Below are 18,661 nucleotides of genomic sequence, written 5' to 3'. Positions count from 1 at the left end.
AATAGTTAATCTAGGCTTGGCGCAAATCTCATAAGGCTATGCAATATGCGTGAGGGTATTGTAATATACCCCCCTAGGTGGATTAACAGATTTTAACTATTATATATTTAATAATAGCTATATATAAAAGAATTACTTTAAAAGAATAAATAAAAATATAAATACTTACTTTTAAAGCAATAAATATAAAAGAAATAATTATATAATATTATATTTAATTATTAATAATAAAAAAACTACTTTTTTTTTCTTATTACTTTTAAATAATTTAATTAAATTAATAGCTTTTAATTAATTAATTAATTATTAAGTTAAGTATTTATTTTCTTTGATAATATTATTTTCTTTTAGTTTAATAAAAAGGCCTTTTTTTTTCTTTTTTATTTATTTATAATAATAATAATTATATATTTAAAATACCTTTATTTTTACTATATATATATATATTTACTTATATTATAAGCTCTTTATATAATATTAACGTTTAAGAATAGATGCCTCTAAAGCCTAACAAAAAGGCTACTATATATGCCTATATTACTATAGTACACACAGCTTAACTCAAAAAGCATAATAAAGCGCACAGGGGTAACAGGGAGAGCAGCGGCTCCCCTGATCCCCCTAGTAACCAGCCCGTGGTTCCTCCTCCTCCTGTACATCTATCCTTTAGCTGGCTCCTTTATATCTCAAGTGGTATTAACGTGTAAGAACAGACTCCTCTCGCCAGAGGCCACAGTGGCAGGGAGGTTAACAACAAAGAGGACGGCTTACAGCCTCCTCTCTCAGACGACCTCCTTATAGGTGCCACAGGTAAGGATAAAGACGATTCAGAGTCGCTTCTTTCCCCTGGCGCCCTAGCCTGCACTAACGCGCACCTATAGGCCTAGGCCGCAACCCAGAACGACTATATGTTGCGTTTACCTGTATTCGACCTGAACTTTGTGTTAACCTAATTAAATAGTGATGAATGCGATAGGGTTCATGGGGGGGAGAGGAAGTCGGACAAGGAGGAGGAGAAGAAGGCGAAGCGCACCAGGACCCCAGAGCCTGCCCTCCAAAGAGACTTCAAGTGCCTGTGGTGCGTTTAGAGCGCACTGCACGGCGACTCTTTGGGTTAGTACGTGTTAGCAAGTAGTAGCTAGACCCTTAAGTACTAGCATTATACGCTTAGTAAGACCCCTTGTATTATAATTGTTAAGGGTTCTAAGCTTTACTACTTAGCCTAAGAGTTCTTAGCTATAAAGCGTAGTAATATAGCTCTAAATATATATTTCTATATATAATAATTATTTGTTTAATACTAATCGTTTTTATAGGTCCTTAGCTAAGTAATTAGCGTATTATAAAGCTATATTATATTTAAGTAAACCCTTTAACCTAAGGATATTTAGTATAGTATATAGAAGTATAATAAAGTAGTAGTAGTACTACCTAGTAGAAATATACTAGTTAGTCTAACCCTGTCTAGTAGTCCTGCCTCTAGTATAGCTATTACTATTATAAATAAGGGTTAAGTAGACGCTATTTAGGTTATAATTAATAGCCTTATTAGTTAGTTAATACCTATATTATCTCTATTTATATACTAGCTTCTTATAGACTAGTATATAGTACTTCTAAGGGGTTAGTAGTACTAAAAAAACTTTTTTTTTAGGCTTCTACTAAAAGTAAAGGCCTATAAGCTATAAATAATAATTTTAAATAGCTTATAGGTATTCTTTTTTTATTAATACTTTTTTTTAGTATATATAATCTTTATTTATATATCTTATAAGTTAAAAAGTATTTTAAAGTACTTAAACTTTACTTTAATAAGGTTCTTAGTAAGACTATCTATTAGTATATTATCTATTAACATATATATAACGTTAAACAAATATTTATTATATTCTTATTAAAGCTATATATTCTAAATATTAATATACTATAAATAAGTTAAAATTTAGTTACTTTTACTTATAATAAAGCAAATAGTTTAATTATTATTATAATTAATCTTTTATATATTACTAAGCTTAAGTTATATATTTTAAAAAAGACGTTTAAGAGTAATAATCTCTTTAATAATATACTTAAGGCTAAGGAGCTTAGCCTTAGTTATTAATATTATAATAGTGTTTTATTAAGTAGCCTTTTACTAAATTAGCCTTTTAAAGAGTAAAATAATATATCCTTAGAATAATCTTTATATCTTATTATTATCTATAAATAAAGTATTACTTATAATTAGTAGTACTTATATACCCCTTAAGGTATTAAAGCATATTACTAGGTACTAAGTGTAATATAAGTATTTAATAACTTAATCTATTACTTATTAGTAAATATATAAGGGGTTTATTAAGAAACATAAAAGCAAAGCATATATAAATAAGTAAGAATAACAGGGGGTTATTCATAAATAGTCATAAGGAAAAGTAGAGAAGAATAAAGGTAGACAGAAAAGGTATATATATATATTAACCGTTAAGGTATCGTTTTTCATTGTTGTTATTATAAAACTGTCTAAGTAGAGGGGATATCTCTTAGTTATATAGAAAGTCCCTTAGATACGTATAGTATCTAAGTGTATATCTAAGCGTATATCTAAGCGCTGAGAGGTACTTATAGTTTCTCGTATATGTATATATATGCCTGTATATGCCCGTAGATAAGCATAAGCGCCGGCATATGTAATGCTTAGAAGTATATGCGTTTATATGCAGTAGACTACATTAGTTTGCAGTAGTTTGCATTAGTATAGTTATATATAGTAATATATACTTTTATAGGTTATTTTTCAAGAAGAATCTAGAAAAAATAACTATATACTTATAGGACTTTTAGTTATAAAGTTATAAAGAGATTTATATATAAGAATTATAAGAATTTTACTTCTTAATTCTTAGTTTCCTCCTTAAGTTATATCTAAGTTATAGATATAACTTATTTTATATAAAAACTTATAAAAACCTTATATAAGGAAAATTTTAAGAAAAATAGTTATAGTTATAGTTATAGTTAAAAACCCTTAAAGGAAAAAAAAAAAAAATTTATAAAGGGGAAACCTTAGTATTTAAGCTGTATTACTTTCTTTTTAGAAAGTATTTCTTTATTATCTATAGTTTCTTTAGGTAAAAACCCCTTTTTATTAAGATTTATAGTCTCTATAAAGTATTTAAATACTTCTTTATTAACAGATTTAGTAAATATATTTGCTATATTATTCTTTGTATAGATATGGTATAAAGAGACTTGATTATTATAGATAGCTTGTCTAGAAAAGTGATATTTTATATCTATATGTTTAGATTTCTTATGAAGCTCTGGGTTTTCTGTTATATGTTGTGCTGTCTTATTATCTATTAAAATAATAGGCTTATTTAACGTTATATTTAACTCTAAGTTATTATATATATAGGAAAAAGAGTTATATAGGTATATAGATTCCTTTATAGCTTTATATAAAGCTATATATTTAGCTTTATAAGTAGATAAAGCAATAGTTTTTTGTTTTATACTATTCTAGCTTATTATATTATAGTACCCTAGGGTACTTATATATCTAGTAGTAGACATTCTATTGTCTAAGTCTCTAGCCTAATTAAAGTCTGAAAATATAACTAACTATAAATTAATATTACAGTTATATATTAATCCTAGATTAGGATATTTATTTATATATCCCTATATTCTATTAAGCGTAATAAAATGCTCTTTAGATGGGTTACTTATATAATGAGTACATATATTAACTGGATATGTTATATCTGGCCTAGTCTTAAGACTTAAGAAGAGTAGAGATCCTATCTCTTGTTGATATTGAGTTATTTCTTCTTTTGTTGCTTGCCTTGTATTTTTCCTAAGCTTAATAGTAGGATTTATAGGCGTATTATAAGGATAAGTATCCTTTTTATTATACTTTTCTAGTATTTTATTTGTATATTTGGTTTGATGGATATATAAGATTTTATTTGCTTTATTTATATATATTTTGTTCCCTAAAAACGTATGTGGAATTCCTAAGTCTTGTATCTGTAAATCTTTATTTATATTATTATAGAAATATTCTATATCTTTATTTGTAGGAGCTACTATTATTATATTGTCTATGTGACAGGCTATTATAGCTCTTATATTATTATTATTAGCTATAAAGATACCTTTATTATAAGGGGATTCTTTAAAGCCTAGTTTTATAATTATAGATCTTAACCACTTATACTAGAGTCTAGGGCTCTGTTTTAGACTATATAGGGCCTTTTTAAGCTTATAATATAAAGCTTTTTTTGTTATATTATCTGTATATTCTAGGGTATTTGTTTTATAGTTATAAGAGAAACCTGTAGGTAATTTTACTTATATTTCTTTATTTATATCAGTATGGTAAAAGGCATTAGAGATATCAAATTGCCTAAAAAACCAGCCTAGCTTTATTCCTATTATAAATATAGCTCTATAATTCTTAGGTTTATAGGTAGTACTAAAGGTTTCTAGATAATCAATACCTATATATTGATTAAAACCCTGTACTACTTACCTAGCTTTATATTTTAACGGATTATTATTTATATCCGTTTTTAATTTATATACCCATCTTCCTCCTAAGGGCTTAATTCCTTTAGGTAGAGGAAGTATTATCTAAGTATATATATTATGTAAGTTATTAACCTTTAAAACCATTACTTGAATTTATTTATCTCTAGAAGTAGAGATTATAGCCTTTTTATAGGTAGTAGGGTCTTTATCTGTTGTTATAGTAAGGATATATATAGCTTTATTAAACCTATTTATTTTATTATTTTGATTATTTATAGTAGAAAGTATTGGTTTAATTATAGGGTAGTCTTTTATAGTATATAAAGCGCTTTCTTGGTCTGCTACCTATTTATAGTCTTTAAGCTTATTATTATCCTGCTTAGGAATTTCTACTATTATCTTAGATTTATTATTATTATTATAATTATTATAATTATGATTATTATAATTATTACAATTGTAATTATTATAATTATTATTATTTGTTATATTATTATTATTTATCGGCTTTATATTTATACCTCTAGGATTTAAGTCTTCCCTTTCACTTTTATAGTCACGTAGAAATATCTTATTATTACTACTATTTTCTTTATTATTTATATTTATATTATTATTTATATTTATATTATTATTATTAATAGTAGGAGGTATAAACTGATTTTCTAGAATAACTATATCTCTAGTCTAAAAGGAAGTTTTCTTTTGAAAATCATATACTTTATATATATTATTTCTATAGTTAAGTACTATAGCTTTTATAGCCTTATTATCTAGCTTTTTTATCTTAGGATCCTTATTCTTATAGTAACATATAGATCTAAAAGTTACTATATTATTAATATTAGGCTTTATATTATTATTACCTATTTCATAAGAGGTCTTATAGTTAAGAGCTTTATAAAAGGTTATATTATATAGATCTACTGCTGTTAAAGCAGCTTCTCCTTATAAATATAAAGGTAAATTTGCCTGTAAAAGCATAGCTCTTATTTTATTAGTTATAGTCCTTATTACTCTTTCTATTATACCGTTAGGCTCATAAGTATAAGGTACTTTTATATTATGATTTATCCCTTTAATTATATAGGTATAATTTATAGTATTATTATTAAATTCTAGACCGCCATCTGTATCAAAGTCTTTTATCTTATTCTTATTTATATTATTCTTATTTATATATTCTAGAACAGCAGTATTAACTTTTTTTGCTTCTTTAGTTCTAAGTAGTTTTATAGATATAAGTCTAGATTTTCTTTCTAAAAAGATAATAAACCATCAATATTTATTATAGGTAGAAGGTGTTATAGGTCCACAGAGATCAGAAGAGACTTTTTCCATATATTTATAATCCTTATTATAGTTATCAGAATACTTATTAACTTTAGTAGTAAAGTTTACTTTTATACAGGTATTATAGGTATAGTCTTCTTCTATTATATTATTAGTTATATTTGTATTATCTTTAAGTTGCATTAAGACTTTTCTATTTACGTGTCCTAGTCTATTATGCTACTTTTTATAATTATTAATCTCTTTATTATATATAACCTTCTTATATTTATAAGGTTTTCTTCTTATATTTATAGTATTTATATATTCTTTATAGTTATTAAGATCCTTTTTATTTAAAACCTTTATATTTAGGTAATATAGACTGTCTTTTATTTCCTTTTTATAAAAGGTTCTTTTATTATTTATATTTATTAAAGATACCTTTGTATCCTAGAAAAGGGAGGCTATCTTAAGTCTTCTTAGTCTATTTTGACTTAGAAGATTAATACCTATTTTAGGTATATAATAACAGTCTTTAAGGATATATATATTATTATTATTAGAAAAAGAAATTGCTATATCTCTTTGTAGAGAGACTTTCTTTCTTCTTGTATCTCCCTAGTTAATATACCTGTTTATATAGGTAGTCTTTATAAATAGGGATTTATTACTTATAATATTAATAGTAGTAGTAGTATTTAGGTAGAACGTAATATATTTATTATTCCTAGTTATATATATAGGTTTATTTATATTACCTATTTTATTATTAGTTATAGTTGTTATAAAGGAGGTTATATAACTTACATCTTTAAAATCTAAGTCTATCTTACTGAAACTGCGTGGGATAAAGGAAGCCAGCAAGTGGGCAGTTGACACACAAACCACACCAAACACCAAGGTCCCAGTATCGTCACGAGTGCACCTGGAGTGACCGATTACCCCAAGTGACTACCCCAACGCCTAGACCGTGAGATACTACTCTTTTCAGGTCCTCCTTGGCCTGATCAGGGCCATGAGCAAACCAGAAAAGTGTATCCTTCACGTCTTGCAGTCTGTTCGGATTTGCCCTTGTTGCTAAGTGGTACGCATGTGTGTGTCGTGATCTCTGGAGGAGGAGGATACCCTCCTAGACCTTAGAGGTCTAGTCAGGCCTAAGGAAACAAAGCAACAGTCACTTATTACACGTCTTGTTTAGATATCAAAGTGATGAATTCGTCCGTGTCTGTCTAAGTGCCTGTCTAAAGATGTCAAGCTTCTCTGTCTGCTTCGTGATGAGATCCCGATCTCTGTGATAGTATCTGACTAGAGCCCCCTTTTGTACTTGGAAGGGTCCTGCTTAGTCACATCTGATCAGGCCTGTGATTGTGTCTGCAGGCTGATAAAAGGAAAAATGAAAACGCGAAACCCTGCCCCTTTCCAATCGTCCCCCAGTTTTCTTCTTCGCGCAACATATTAAAAGGAGAAAAGTGTAAAAGCATAGGGGCAGACGACATGTAAAAGCAAAAACCAATCCTCCTTATTGTATCCTCCCTGATCAGACCTGTGATGTCCTCCTAGCGGCGGCGGAAAGAGTATCTCGAGCCACTCGCCTCGTTACGAGCTGCCTCCCTCTCAGCCTCGAGACGCTCCTCCTCGAACTTAGCATCCCACTCCCGTCCCTGATCATACCGCTTATGACCCTCCCATCCAGGTGCAATTGTAGGTCGTAGAAACAGCTGCCAAGGGCGCTGTCGCACTGCCACCGTCTCATAAGGGTTCTCGAACATACTAACATATTCGTCCCTGGTGTAGTCGGTAATAGACTTGACCCTGCGCTCCCTTAGCTTGTGGCGCTGCTCCTGTGTATTGAACAGGGCTTTCTCATAAGCATTTCGCTGTCCTTCAGCCTTCATGTACGCAGTAGAAGCCACATTAGACAATCGCTTGAGGTTAAGGGGGCAGCGCGGGAGCGCGGGCTTCGCGGTGGCCTCAGACTCAGCATCGCTAACCTCCTCTTCGTCGTCTACATCCTGAGCCTGATCAGGCTTAGGAGATGGCCTCACCACGTTACCTTCTGGGGCTGGCGTGGTAGAGAAGCCTGGCTGGTCCTGTGGCGCACCAGTATCTGAGGGGGGGCGCATCGAACCAAAGAGACTGGTGAGATCGTCGTCTTGAGGTGCTGAAGAAGGCGTCTTTTTGATGGGCTTAAAAGTCCCAGGAAAGGTGTTAGAGAATTCCGGTGTGTCCTCCTTAGTCTGATCAGGCTTGCTGGATGCTTCTTGTCGAAGTCTCTTGTCATAACTGTCCAGTACAAGCCTCGGCTTATTGCGAAGGTCCTTTCTGCCGTAGTTTCCTGGTTTACTGAACTCTTCAGTAACCCATTGACGCCAGAAATGGTTAACGTGGTCAATGACGTTGCCTCTGCTATCGTTCCAAACCTTCGTCCAAGTCGGACTCTTTGCGATGTTGGTAACGTTGTCTCGGATGCAGCATCTGATGAATTCCGCTGCATGCATTCCGCAAGTCCACTCGTCAGGCTGTTGAGGGCCGATCACAATGCCTGCTTTCATGCGGATCACCTTGATCAGGTTGGGGGCAGCATTGACGCTCTGATAGAACTTGCAGAGACGGTCCATATCAATAGCGTACCGAAGGGTTGCATCTCCGTCTCTCCACATACTGTCATACCAGAAAGATCGTCCAGTAACTTGGTTAACGAAGAGGGCAGTGAAATGATTGATGTGATGGGTAACGAACGCCAGGCAGTCCGCCTTTCGAATCCGGTCCTTCTGATCAGGTCTGGCCGTCACAGTAGGGGTGTCGCGGCTCCAAGGAGGGCTGTCGGCAACAAAGCAATTGACCTTGGCATCTCGAGCAGCAAATGCCGCAAGACTTTGGACATCGTCAGAGGCCATCCAAGACTGCTTAACCAAATGTCCAACCGCGTTGTAGATACCAGGGAGGTAGGTTTTTGACTCGTTGTTTGTCCACTTCCCCCAAGAACCATCTTGCGAAAAGCCCTTGCCCCAGCGATTATACATCATGCTTATGGCAGACGCGTTGTTACTCGGAATCCACATGGGAGCAGGTCCGTCGCCCTGATCAGACGGACCAGGACAGTTGGGAGGTCTCAGCGGAGTAATAGGGTCTTCAGTAGCCGGGTCTGTGAACCCTTCGAGTGGCTTGAGGTCTTCGGGATGCGCGTGCTGTGATTTCTGCGGCATCTTGATGGCGTTCGTGGTTTGCTTAGTCGGATCAGGGAGATTGTCGCTGAGATTCTGAATGCGGCATTCCTCGAAGAGAGTTTGGCAGTGCTCCAAAACCCACATGTTGTTGGTTCCATCTGGGCCGGCAGGAGCGTTCCAGATAACGTTAACGGCTTGGAAGGAAGACATGATGAGTTGTAGATGTGTGTAGATGGGTCTGATCAGGGTGAGAAAGTAAAAAGAAAAAGGGAATAATGTGTTGTTGATTGTTGGTTGGCTCGAAATTGTGTGGCTGAAGTTGATGGTGGTGGTGGAAGAAGGAAAAGTGAAAGTTGTTGTTGGCGGGTTTCTTGGGCTTATTTTATAGCTTTGTTTCTGACGAATCTTGACCTTGTTGTGAGGGAAGGAGCAATTCGAAGTTGCTGAAGAGAAAGAGTAAAAAGGTGGATACAGGAAGGTAAAGAAGATAGTTGTTCATCTGCCCAATGTTCACAAAAGTGAATAACTTCTTCCTGTTCACAACAGTGAATCACTTCTTTTCTCTTAGTTCCTTCCCTCTGATCAGTGAATTAGAAGAAGCAGGCCGTAGTTAGCAGGATAAAAAAAAAGAGGCCAGGAATCTTCCTTCAGATCACTTCTTCTCTTCCTCCACACAACTTCACGTTGCTTCTTAAGCTTCATCTTTTCTGCAACTCAAAACCACTCAACAAATCAACTTAACTTTCTCACCACAGCCCTGATCAGACATCGCCATGCCTCCCAAGCGCAAGCCTGAAGCTGCCTGGAACCCGTGGTTCTTTACTTGCGACCCTCCTGCTGGAAACAATTACCTGGCCATAACTCCTGTCAATGCCACAGTAAGTCGTCCCCTACTCCCTGTTGAAGGTTCATAGCTCTGATCAGACAGATCGCAACTTCCTTAGTGTGGCGAAAACTCGAGTCTCCGATCGGTAGTCTCTACTGCGAAGTCCAGTTTGCCGATGAAATTCAGAATGGTCAGACTCGCAAGAAAGTTGCTCAGGCCTTCTGGCAGGCTATCGCAAGAGGCAATGTCCTTCAAGTCCTCCAAGATCATACCAAGACTGGCTTGTTCAAGCGTCGCGTTTTCGTCTATGCCGGTTATCAGGGTGCTTTTGGATCCCTGGCTTGGAAGCTTGCTAGTCGCATGCAGGCTGGCGCCGCCTTGGCTGTCCATGGCCTTGGTGGTCGCAATGCTGTCCCTTGCGAATGCTGCGAAAAGGGTTGGCAGGCTGTCCGGGCTGGGCCTGATCAGGTCGCCTGTTTCGTCCCCTTCTGGGAATGCGTCTCCCTTCCTAACGAATTCGGCAATGCATGCTCCAATTGCCTTTACCACGAGACTCAAGTCCAATGCTGCTATCGAAACAAGGACTTTTACCAGGAGTTTGGATACATGGGTCGGGTAAAGGGCACCAAAGAGCGAAGAGCCAGCGGCGGCGGCGTCCCCTCAAGCATTCCTAACAATATCTCTTCTATCGATTCCACGCAGTTCTTTCGGTCTGACCTTATGAAACTTATCAAGGATCAGTATAAGGGGCTTTCTAAGAAGGAGAGAAAGTCGCCTGGTATCTTGGATGGCTCTATCTGGGTGCAGGATAGTATTGACTGGAAGACGGAGGGTGATGATGAGGATTCGGACTAGGGATATAGGGTTGTCTGATGACTTGGTGGTTTGGGCTTAGGATTTGGGGTGATTCTGGGATGTTTCTAGGTCTGATCAGGCGTTTCCTTTCCCAGATAACCTCGTCCCCAAGTTTATTGATGAATGCAATAAGGGTTCCGAATCAATGAACTTTTCGTGAAAGGAAATGCGTGCGAAATGTTATGGAAATGACAGTGCGATGTAGACATTAATAAAGGAAAATGAAAGGATATGACAGCAGGCCTGATCAGGCTTGCTGTGTCATGTCAGTATACTGCGCGTCCTTTGCCGAGTCCTTGGGTTGGATGTCAATCGCAAGTCTGGACGATGACTTCCAATGCTCTAGTTCTCTGCGGAGCGTGTCGTTTTCTTTTTCGAGGCGTAGCTGTTGAAGCCTCGATCGTGTCTGCATGATGTCTTCGTCCTGATCAGGGCTAGGAGCCATGTCTACTTCCCAAAGTTCGTCTTGGTGGTCCTGGGCTGGGAAGAAGGGGGTTATTTCGTCTTTGAGCTTGGCTTTGGCCCACGCAGGATCCTCCGATTCCCAGAAACCGGCGTCGTTCTCGATATATCTCTTGAGACGTTTCCCAGCGTATGTGGCCCTCGTGATAAGGTCACCAGCAAGCGTCTCTAGGCGGTACGATGCCGAGTTCTCAGACACAGAGTGGACTCGTAAAGGGCCTTGCCAACGGTATGTAAGTTTCCTAGCTTTCGATTTGTCGATTGCGCGTTTCTCGTCGAAGACAAGAACTAAATCGCCAGGCTGAAGCTTCTCTGACCGCATTGTGTGTTGATGGCGTGCGTTATAGTAATCCGCAGATTTCTGTCTCGCAAGAGCCACATTCTTGGCTGCAGTCTCCCTATCGATTTCAAGTTGTTCAAAGGAGCGTATCCTGGCAGCGAGTTCCTGATCAGGGTCACGAACTCGTCCCCAGTCTAATACTCTCCAAGTCAAGGTAGATTCTTCGATGGGTGTGATCGCTTCGTATCCTGTAGTTAGGAAGAAAGGTGTGTAGCCCGTTGGTGCGCGGACTGTCGTTCGGTCTGCAAACAGCGTAGTAGGCACAATTTTCCCCCAATCTCTTTTTCCTCCGTCTGACCAGGTCAAGATGGTGTGCGCAATGGGTTTATGGCCTTGTTCATTGACCCCGTTCGCCTTTGAGTTATACGCTGATATAACCCTTTTTCTGATACCATACTTTTCATTCAGGCGGTCCACAGTCCCTTTGTTTTCTGGTCCGCCGTCGACAATCATCTCTCCACAGACACCGTGGCGGCAGAAAAAGTCTTCCCAGATGAAGTCGGCGACCTGATCAGAGGTGACAGTCCTTACCCTCCTTGCTTCGGGCCAACCCGTCATATCACAACGTCCCTCGATCAGTGCCCAGGAACCAATCCACTGGACATCAATAGATATCTTCGTAAACGGTAATTCCCCTGGGACTGTACCGATGTGCCAGTCGTCCATCCGGGTTGATCGAGCCTTCTGACAGGATGGGCATGACGCGAGCTGGGCCTGCACCCTCCGGTACATATCTTTCCAGATATAGGATACAGAAAGCCGATGGAATGTTGCATCGCGTCCCCGGTGTCCTGATTCGACGTGTGCGTTCCTGATCAGGTTCTCCTGAATCTTTGGGTCGTCAATAAGGCGTCTAGGGATCGGGCATCTCTTTGTTGGTCGGCGGTATAAATAGCCATCTCGAGCAAGATAACACCAGGCCTCTATTTTGAACTTCCTGAAAGTATGCTGTGATATTCCATCTGGGCGTAATAGTGTCTTTAGATGGAAGATGATTTGTCTCGTTCGGTCAGTCCAGTACTGATCAGGGCGGAGCCATGCTTCAGGGAGTTGATGCAGGTGAGAGGTCTTTGAAATGCCGGATTTGGATCCTCCGAATGATTCGTGCAGTCGAACAAAGTAGAGGTTGGCGTCGATGAAATCTTCAACCTGATCAGGGCTCTCGTATTCCTCGATATCGGACAGCCCTGGTGCTTTTCGTGATAGCGCATCCGCTACCACATTCTTCGTCCCCGGTATATGCTTGACGTCAAAGTCGAAAAGACGTATCCAAGCAATCCACCTAGTGATTAGGGCGCCAGGAAGATCGTGAGACCCTCCGTTGAGCTGAGCAACTAGGACCTGTGCATCAGTTTCCAACAAAAATCTGATACCGTAGACGTAGTTTCGGAGTTTCTTCAATGTCATCAAAACCGCTCTCAATTCCAGTTTCCCAGAGTCGTATTTTAACTCAGCGCCTCTCCAGATACCACTTTCATACCTTGCCACAGCCCTCTGGGTACCGATCATCTGACTTAGTACTGCGCCCCAACCTTGCAGGCTCGCATCTGTGCTGATGACCACTAACCCAGCTTCTGGGCCATAGGATAATGAAATGATTACAGGAGAAGTTGTTAGTTTGGACTTGAGGGTATCCATAGCGTTGACCTGATCAGGCCCCCAGGTAAACGTGGCGTTCTTTTTGAGGAGTTTCTGGAAAGGCAAAGTGATCTCCGAGTATCTGTCGACCCATGATCTGTAGAACCCAGTCATCCCTATAAATGACCTGACTTCACTGATGTCTTTGCATTCTTCCCATTCCTTGATCTTGATGACGTTCGCCTGATCAGGGCGGCGACCTCCAGAACCGCAGACATAGCCGACGATAATAGCCGTTCTCTGAAGCCATTGTGATTTCTTGCCAGCTATTGTGCAGCCTGCCAACTCGACATTGAAGAGCACCATGTCGACGTAGCGAATATGTTCGTAGATGTAGCGTCGAATGCCGGCCTGATCAGGGAGCTCCTCATCGTTGTACGTGGTTGTAGGCCCTTTGATGACGATATCATCAAGAAAAGCCCGGCAACAATGTGGTATAAGGTCATAGAGTATCCGGGTGATAACTCTCATGAACTGTGCCACAGAATTGGTACCACCTTGCGGTAAGGTGCACATGCGTAGAAGTCCAAGGGGAGTAGCAAACGTTGTTAAATCCCTGCTTTCCTCAGCTAGAGGGACTTGGTCGTATCCAGAGAAGAAGTCCAAGAGTGAGAGAATCTGGCACATGCCGAAGTCTTCTGAGAAATTCTCTGCTCCTGGAGGAGCAAAGGCATCGCGAATCGTGACCCCATTCATCCGAGTAGCTGAATTGATCAGGCGTAGGGAACCATCCTTCTTCTTCACAAGAAACCAAGGGTTTCGTATAGCCCCATGACCTTCTTCTAGGATACCCTTATCGATTCGTACCCGGATAATGTCCATAGCTTGCGATTCAAGCGCTTTGGGTATTGGAATCCCCTTTTCTCGCCAGGCTTTGTGAGGCACAGTCCTGATCACCTGTGGGGGGGCAACTTTCGGGTCAAGCGCGCCGTTTTCGGAGAAGTCCCAAGCGAGAGCATTTTCGCGGTTCAGAAGGACTTGGAGGAATAGGTCCTTCTCGCGGGGTAGGAGATGACCCAGTGTATCCATGATGGCCGCCAATCTGTCTGGCTTGAGGCGTGAATACGGCTCAATACTTGAATACTTAGGCCTGATCAGGCCTCGGAACGGTCCCTCATCGGGTTGCATTGTCTTTTCGGCTTCAGCCAGGTTCTTGACTTTCCAGAGGGGATCGCCGTCAGGGGTTGATCCGTCAGACGGTTGGTCGTCAACCGGATGTATCTTCTTGTCTTTTCCCTTATACATGGTGAATACCTTTGCATTCCGCTTGGCCTGATCAGGCTGGGGATGATGTTTTGTCGGATCCACCTCGCGGTTGTGCGGTTGCTCTGGGGGTAAAGGCGTTCCCTTTTTGTTGATCATGTCGAAGTGCTTGACTATCCGCTTCCTGATTCTCTCTGCTTTAACCTTCCCAATAGTCGCTGACAACTGGTTAAGGTAAACCTTGGGACGGCAGGCCTGATCAAGACGATCGGTGTCGATGTGGGGCGGGTTGGGCTTTCCAACGCAGCAAGAACATCCCTTGTTGTCGTGCCTTCTAACCTTTGCTGCAGTCTTACAGACGTCCTCCACAGCTGGGGCAAGGAGTGTAGTCAGTGCTATTTTCACCAGATAATCCGATTCTTTTTCAGATAACCGGATCACTTCTTCGTCGTCCTCTTGTAGCTCATGTCCAGGAATTTTGAGCTTTCCAGCAACGGTCCTGGTACCGTTACTGGAGTCTAGTTTTCCTGGTCTTGATGCAGCTTGGTCTGATCAGGGAGATGGTCCTTGAGAGCCCTCACATAGTTGTCCCAGTCTGGCAGATAATCTAGGAACTTCCCAGGATTGCCAAACTTCAGAAATGCGGCCGGGACATGGAGACGAGTTTGCCCTGTTGTCAGTATCAGCGTGATCATGTCGGGGCCATACACGTAGTTGATCTGCGTATGGAACCCAAAAGGCGATCCCAGAAGAAGTGGTTCGTTCATCCTTCTATCGTCAGCAACGAACATGCTGGTTAAGAAACAGTGGCCTTCAACCCAGACAGGCACGATAGCTGCTCCGTCAAAGGATACACGCTCTGAATTGGGATCAAAAGCGTTCATCCCAAGCGGCGTAGTTGTAAGCTTGATAGCGTGCTTGTCTGCGTACGATCTTGAAATAACGTTGATTTGTGAACCATTGTCAATGACACCCTTGATCAAGTCGTTCTGATCAGGGCGAAGACCACCGACTCGGACGTTGATCACAAAGTGAGGCATCATAAAGTGCGGAACAATAGACTCAATGGTGGTCAAGTCAAGCGTCTTGATAAGTCTGACCTTGGCAGTTCCGCTCATAAGGTTCGGGACGTCTCTGTTATATCTGTCGATTGCCTCGCGGGCTCCTGATCTTTCGTATGGTTTCACCTCCCTGATCAGGTCAGAGGGAGCCTCTAGGTAGATGTCCGAATACCCATTGCTGTCTAGCATCTGGCGTATCGTTACCATCGCATCCTGGTTGAGCTGAGGCCAGACTCGAAGCGCAACTTCGAAGGGAATAGTAATATTCCCTCCAAATTTCTTGGCAATGGCTTGAGCAGATGCAGCTCGGTCCATTATCTCTAGCTGATCTGGGATAGAACTCTCCTCGGCAGCTCCTTGAGCATATCCTGGGCCATATGCGAAGCTGGCGTGTTCACCCGCTGGTACAGTTTGAACAGAAGGGGACCTTGAACTTTCAGGAGTCTGATAGGCCTGATCAGGGTGCACTGGACCGGTAGGTTGTGTCGGCGGAGGAGTCTGGGCACGGGCATCTATGTTCATTTCCTCAGCCTGGGAGCCAGTGCTGGAAGTGCTCCCTCTTCGATGCATGTTTTTCGAAACAAAGCCTTGGCGTACTGAATGGGGCCTTGCCTGATCAGGGCGGCGCAGAATAGGTCGCGGCATTGTGTCCAATGACCTGGTAACCGCGTTCACTTTTGCTCCTTGAGTTAGGAAGACTTCGGCGTGTGTCTTAGGGGATACTGAGACGCATTTGACAAGATTCACCCGGGCGTCTTGGGTGTACAGCGGTGGGTAGCACTGTATCTCAGGTTGAAAGGGACGTCCAACACCCTGGTCAATCATACGTTTTGCTGCTTTTGCGGCTTCTGGGAACAAGGTGTTGTTCGCCACATGGGTGAGGATAGTAACCCGGTCAGGCTGGTAGTTTTTGCGGGCTTCCCAGATAACAACATCAGGAACTTCGTTTACCTCAACGTTCGATCCTCGAAGTACCCCATACTTGTAGACGTCGTGGTCCAACATGATCAGGTTGGCCTCTTTGTCCTTTTTGAGTTGCGGGCACATCCAATACCTTCTTTGGTCGCATGCATCATACCAACACTGATCAGGATGGCCTGGAACAAAACCTGGCTTGCTGAAGGAGGACGGTTGTCGAGCTGGTGGTGTATATAGCCGTGGAGGACCGGATGCAGAGACGTTATAACTACGTGCAACCATGGGTTGACTGTTAGAGATAGTCTGGGCTTCAAGACTGGCTTTTACAGCGAGTGTAAGGGCTGCTACTGTTTTCGAAAGTTCGTCCATAGCAGGATCAGTCGTAACTTTGATGTCTTTGAAAGCAGACTTCTTAGGGAGTGTACCTTTGACCTGATCAGGGCTGGAAGGCCGCTTTGAGGAATAGGGAACCGTAGCTGATGAGGAGGAGGCAGAAGTGTCAGAATCTCCGTAATGACCCTTGTATCTTGACTTCTGTCCCACCCATGCGAGCATTGCCCTCTTGAAGGCGCTGAAGTTCCCTCTCTCAAACAGATCAGCAGGGGAAAGTCCCATCTGCAAGGACACTGCCATAATCGTGTTTTCGGAAAATCGCATAGCAAAAAGCTCAATCAGCTCTTGGGCGCCCATCACAGGCTTCCCTTTAGCCTTTGCCTTTTCTCTTACGCTCTCAACCTTCTGAAACAAAGTTGCAGTTTCTGTCAGGTTATCGTCCCTGATCAAGTCTCCCTTCATAAGGTCCTTGATGCGGCGGTTCGGTTGAAGGATGACTTCTTCGTCGAGTTGTCCGTAAGTGTCAAGAAGGAACTTGCTTAGTTCTTGCCAAGTCTCCTTTTCAGCCTTGATCTTCACCGTTGCTCGGTGTTCATCAGGTAAGTACCATGGCAACGCTTTTGTCTTCTCTTTGTCAGAGTAACCAGCAAGCCCAGTCAAGGCTTCATACTTGTCAAGGAAATCGGTGATGTTACAGCCATCAAAGGTGGGGGCCCCTTTGGTGTCCGGCGGTGGCATCTTGATGGTTGACCGACGCAGGTAATCTGTCCCGCCCTGATCAGGCTTAACAGACCCTTGGTCCTTGGTCATGCTTGCGTTGACCATTGTTAATAGGTTCGCCATCAAGAGTTGCTGGGCCCGGAAGTCTGCCGCAGTAAGGGAGTCTGGTGCCAGATCAGGGGAAGGGCTTATGTCCTCGCCGGCCTGATCAGGACTCCCTTTGTACTGCCGATAGCCTGAGCTTGGGTCCTTGCCCTCGCTTCTCTTGGTGGTTCCGAAGTTGGGAATCCCAGGACCGGTCTCAGACTCAGTGTCCACATTGTCGTCAGGGCCTCGGTAACTCTGGAAAGCTTCACCGGCGAATGAGGCTGCCTGATCAGTCAGACCTCCGAGCTGCCCCGTGTCGGTCGTTGATGGGGTCGGCTCAGACATGTTGCTGATATCCTGGCAGGCCAGTTGTGGGAAGTGTAAATGGTATCGATCACTCTGAATTGATCTTGGGGTGCTGCGCGTAAAATCTCTTCGGAGTTGCTGCCTGGCCCAGTCTGTCAACCTGATCAGACTTGGGAGCAGTATTTCATATGTTCTTATAAGGCATTGGTTTACTGCGTCCTTGATTGAGTTTCCAAAGGGGGTGCTCGTCAAGTCCAGGCCAATCCTAAAGGAACGTTGAATTTCCATTGCTGCCGATCCATCAACGCTGAGACGTTTAGTCTCCGTTAATAGCGCAATGTCGAACCTGATCAGACCGAGGCTTGCATGATAACAAGATCTCGAGAAGTTCTGGGCTTGGTTCGTGGTCGTGATCATTCCGTAACCTACGCTGAGAGAGCTTCTTAGCTCACTGATCCCAGCAGAAGGTATCATTCTTATCTTATCGTTTTTCTTCTTCCTCTCACGTCTTGCGGGCTCCTTTCTCCGATTGGGCTTGCTCAGTGCTTGCCCACAAAAGGATCGCCCACGCGGAAGGTTTGTCTGGCCGTATTGTGTCGTCATGGCTGGTCGTTCGTTTCTTTGCTTTTTCGAAGAATCCCGCTTTTCTTGGGTCTTGTCCATTGCGGTTTCTCAGGGTCAGGCTCACTCCCACGTCTGGGACTGAGTCTGATCAGGTCGAGGATATCGTTTCCTTCATATCTTTTCGATGATATGTTCTGTTGGTTGAAGCTATTTTCGAGGTACTGATATCGGATTTGTCGCGTAATCGAAATAAAACAATGAGAAGATCGGCGGTTCGATTCCGCCACGAGGCACCATTGAAACTGCGTGGGATAAAGGAAGCCAGCAAGTGGGCAGTTGACACACAAACCACACCAAACACCAAGGTCCCAGTATCGTCACGAGTGCA

General features: G+C 41.4%; 4 protein-coding genes across 4 annotated transcripts; 1 reads left to right on the top strand and 3 right to left on the bottom strand.

The window, feature by feature from the left end:
* Nucleotides 1–7,349: 7,349 nt before the first annotated feature.
* On the bottom strand, nucleotides 7,350–9,170 carry ColSpa_05328 (uncharacterized protein; the record flags this gene model as incomplete). The annotated part of the gene is made up of 1 exon (XM_049271540.1): nucleotides 7,350–9,170. The coding sequence occupies one exon, from the start codon at nucleotides 9,168–9,170 to the stop codon at nucleotides 7,350–7,352; it is 1,821 nt and encodes a 606-aa protein (XP_049127497.1).
* A 563-nt stretch (nucleotides 9,171–9,733) lies between these two features.
* On the top strand, nucleotides 9,734–10,641 carry ColSpa_05327 (uncharacterized protein; the record flags this gene model as incomplete). Its single annotated transcript, XM_049271539.1, has 2 exons — nucleotides 9,734–9,838; nucleotides 9,889–10,641. The coding sequence occupies 2 exons, from the start codon at nucleotides 9,734–9,736 to the stop codon at nucleotides 10,639–10,641; spliced, it is 858 nt and encodes a 285-aa protein (XP_049127496.1).
* A 247-nt stretch (nucleotides 10,642–10,888) lies between these two features.
* ColSpa_05326 (uncharacterized protein) lies at nucleotides 10,889–11,425 on the bottom strand (the record flags this gene model as incomplete). The annotated part of the gene is made up of 1 exon (XM_049271538.1): nucleotides 10,889–11,425. One exon carries the CDS (start codon nucleotides 11,423–11,425, stop codon nucleotides 10,889–10,891), a length of 537 nt encoding a protein of 178 aa, XP_049127495.1.
* A 3,377-nt stretch (nucleotides 11,426–14,802) lies between these two features.
* ColSpa_05325 (uncharacterized protein) lies at nucleotides 14,803–17,748 on the bottom strand (the record flags this gene model as incomplete). The annotated part of the gene is made up of 1 exon (XM_049271537.1): nucleotides 14,803–17,748. The coding sequence occupies one exon, from the start codon at nucleotides 17,746–17,748 to the stop codon at nucleotides 14,803–14,805; it is 2,946 nt and encodes a 981-aa protein (XP_049127494.1).
* Nucleotides 17,749–18,661: the final 913 nt, after the last annotated feature.

Source organism: Colletotrichum spaethianum (assembly GCF_022836535.1).
Source record: "Colletotrichum spaethianum MAFF 239500 DNA, contig12, whole genome shotgun sequence".
In the NCBI taxonomy this organism is placed as follows: Eukaryota; Fungi; Ascomycota; class Sordariomycetes; order Glomerellales; family Glomerellaceae; genus Colletotrichum; species Colletotrichum spaethianum.
The sequence above is the reverse complement of the archived record's forward strand: the minus strand, read 5'-3'. Positions and strand labels throughout refer to the sequence as shown.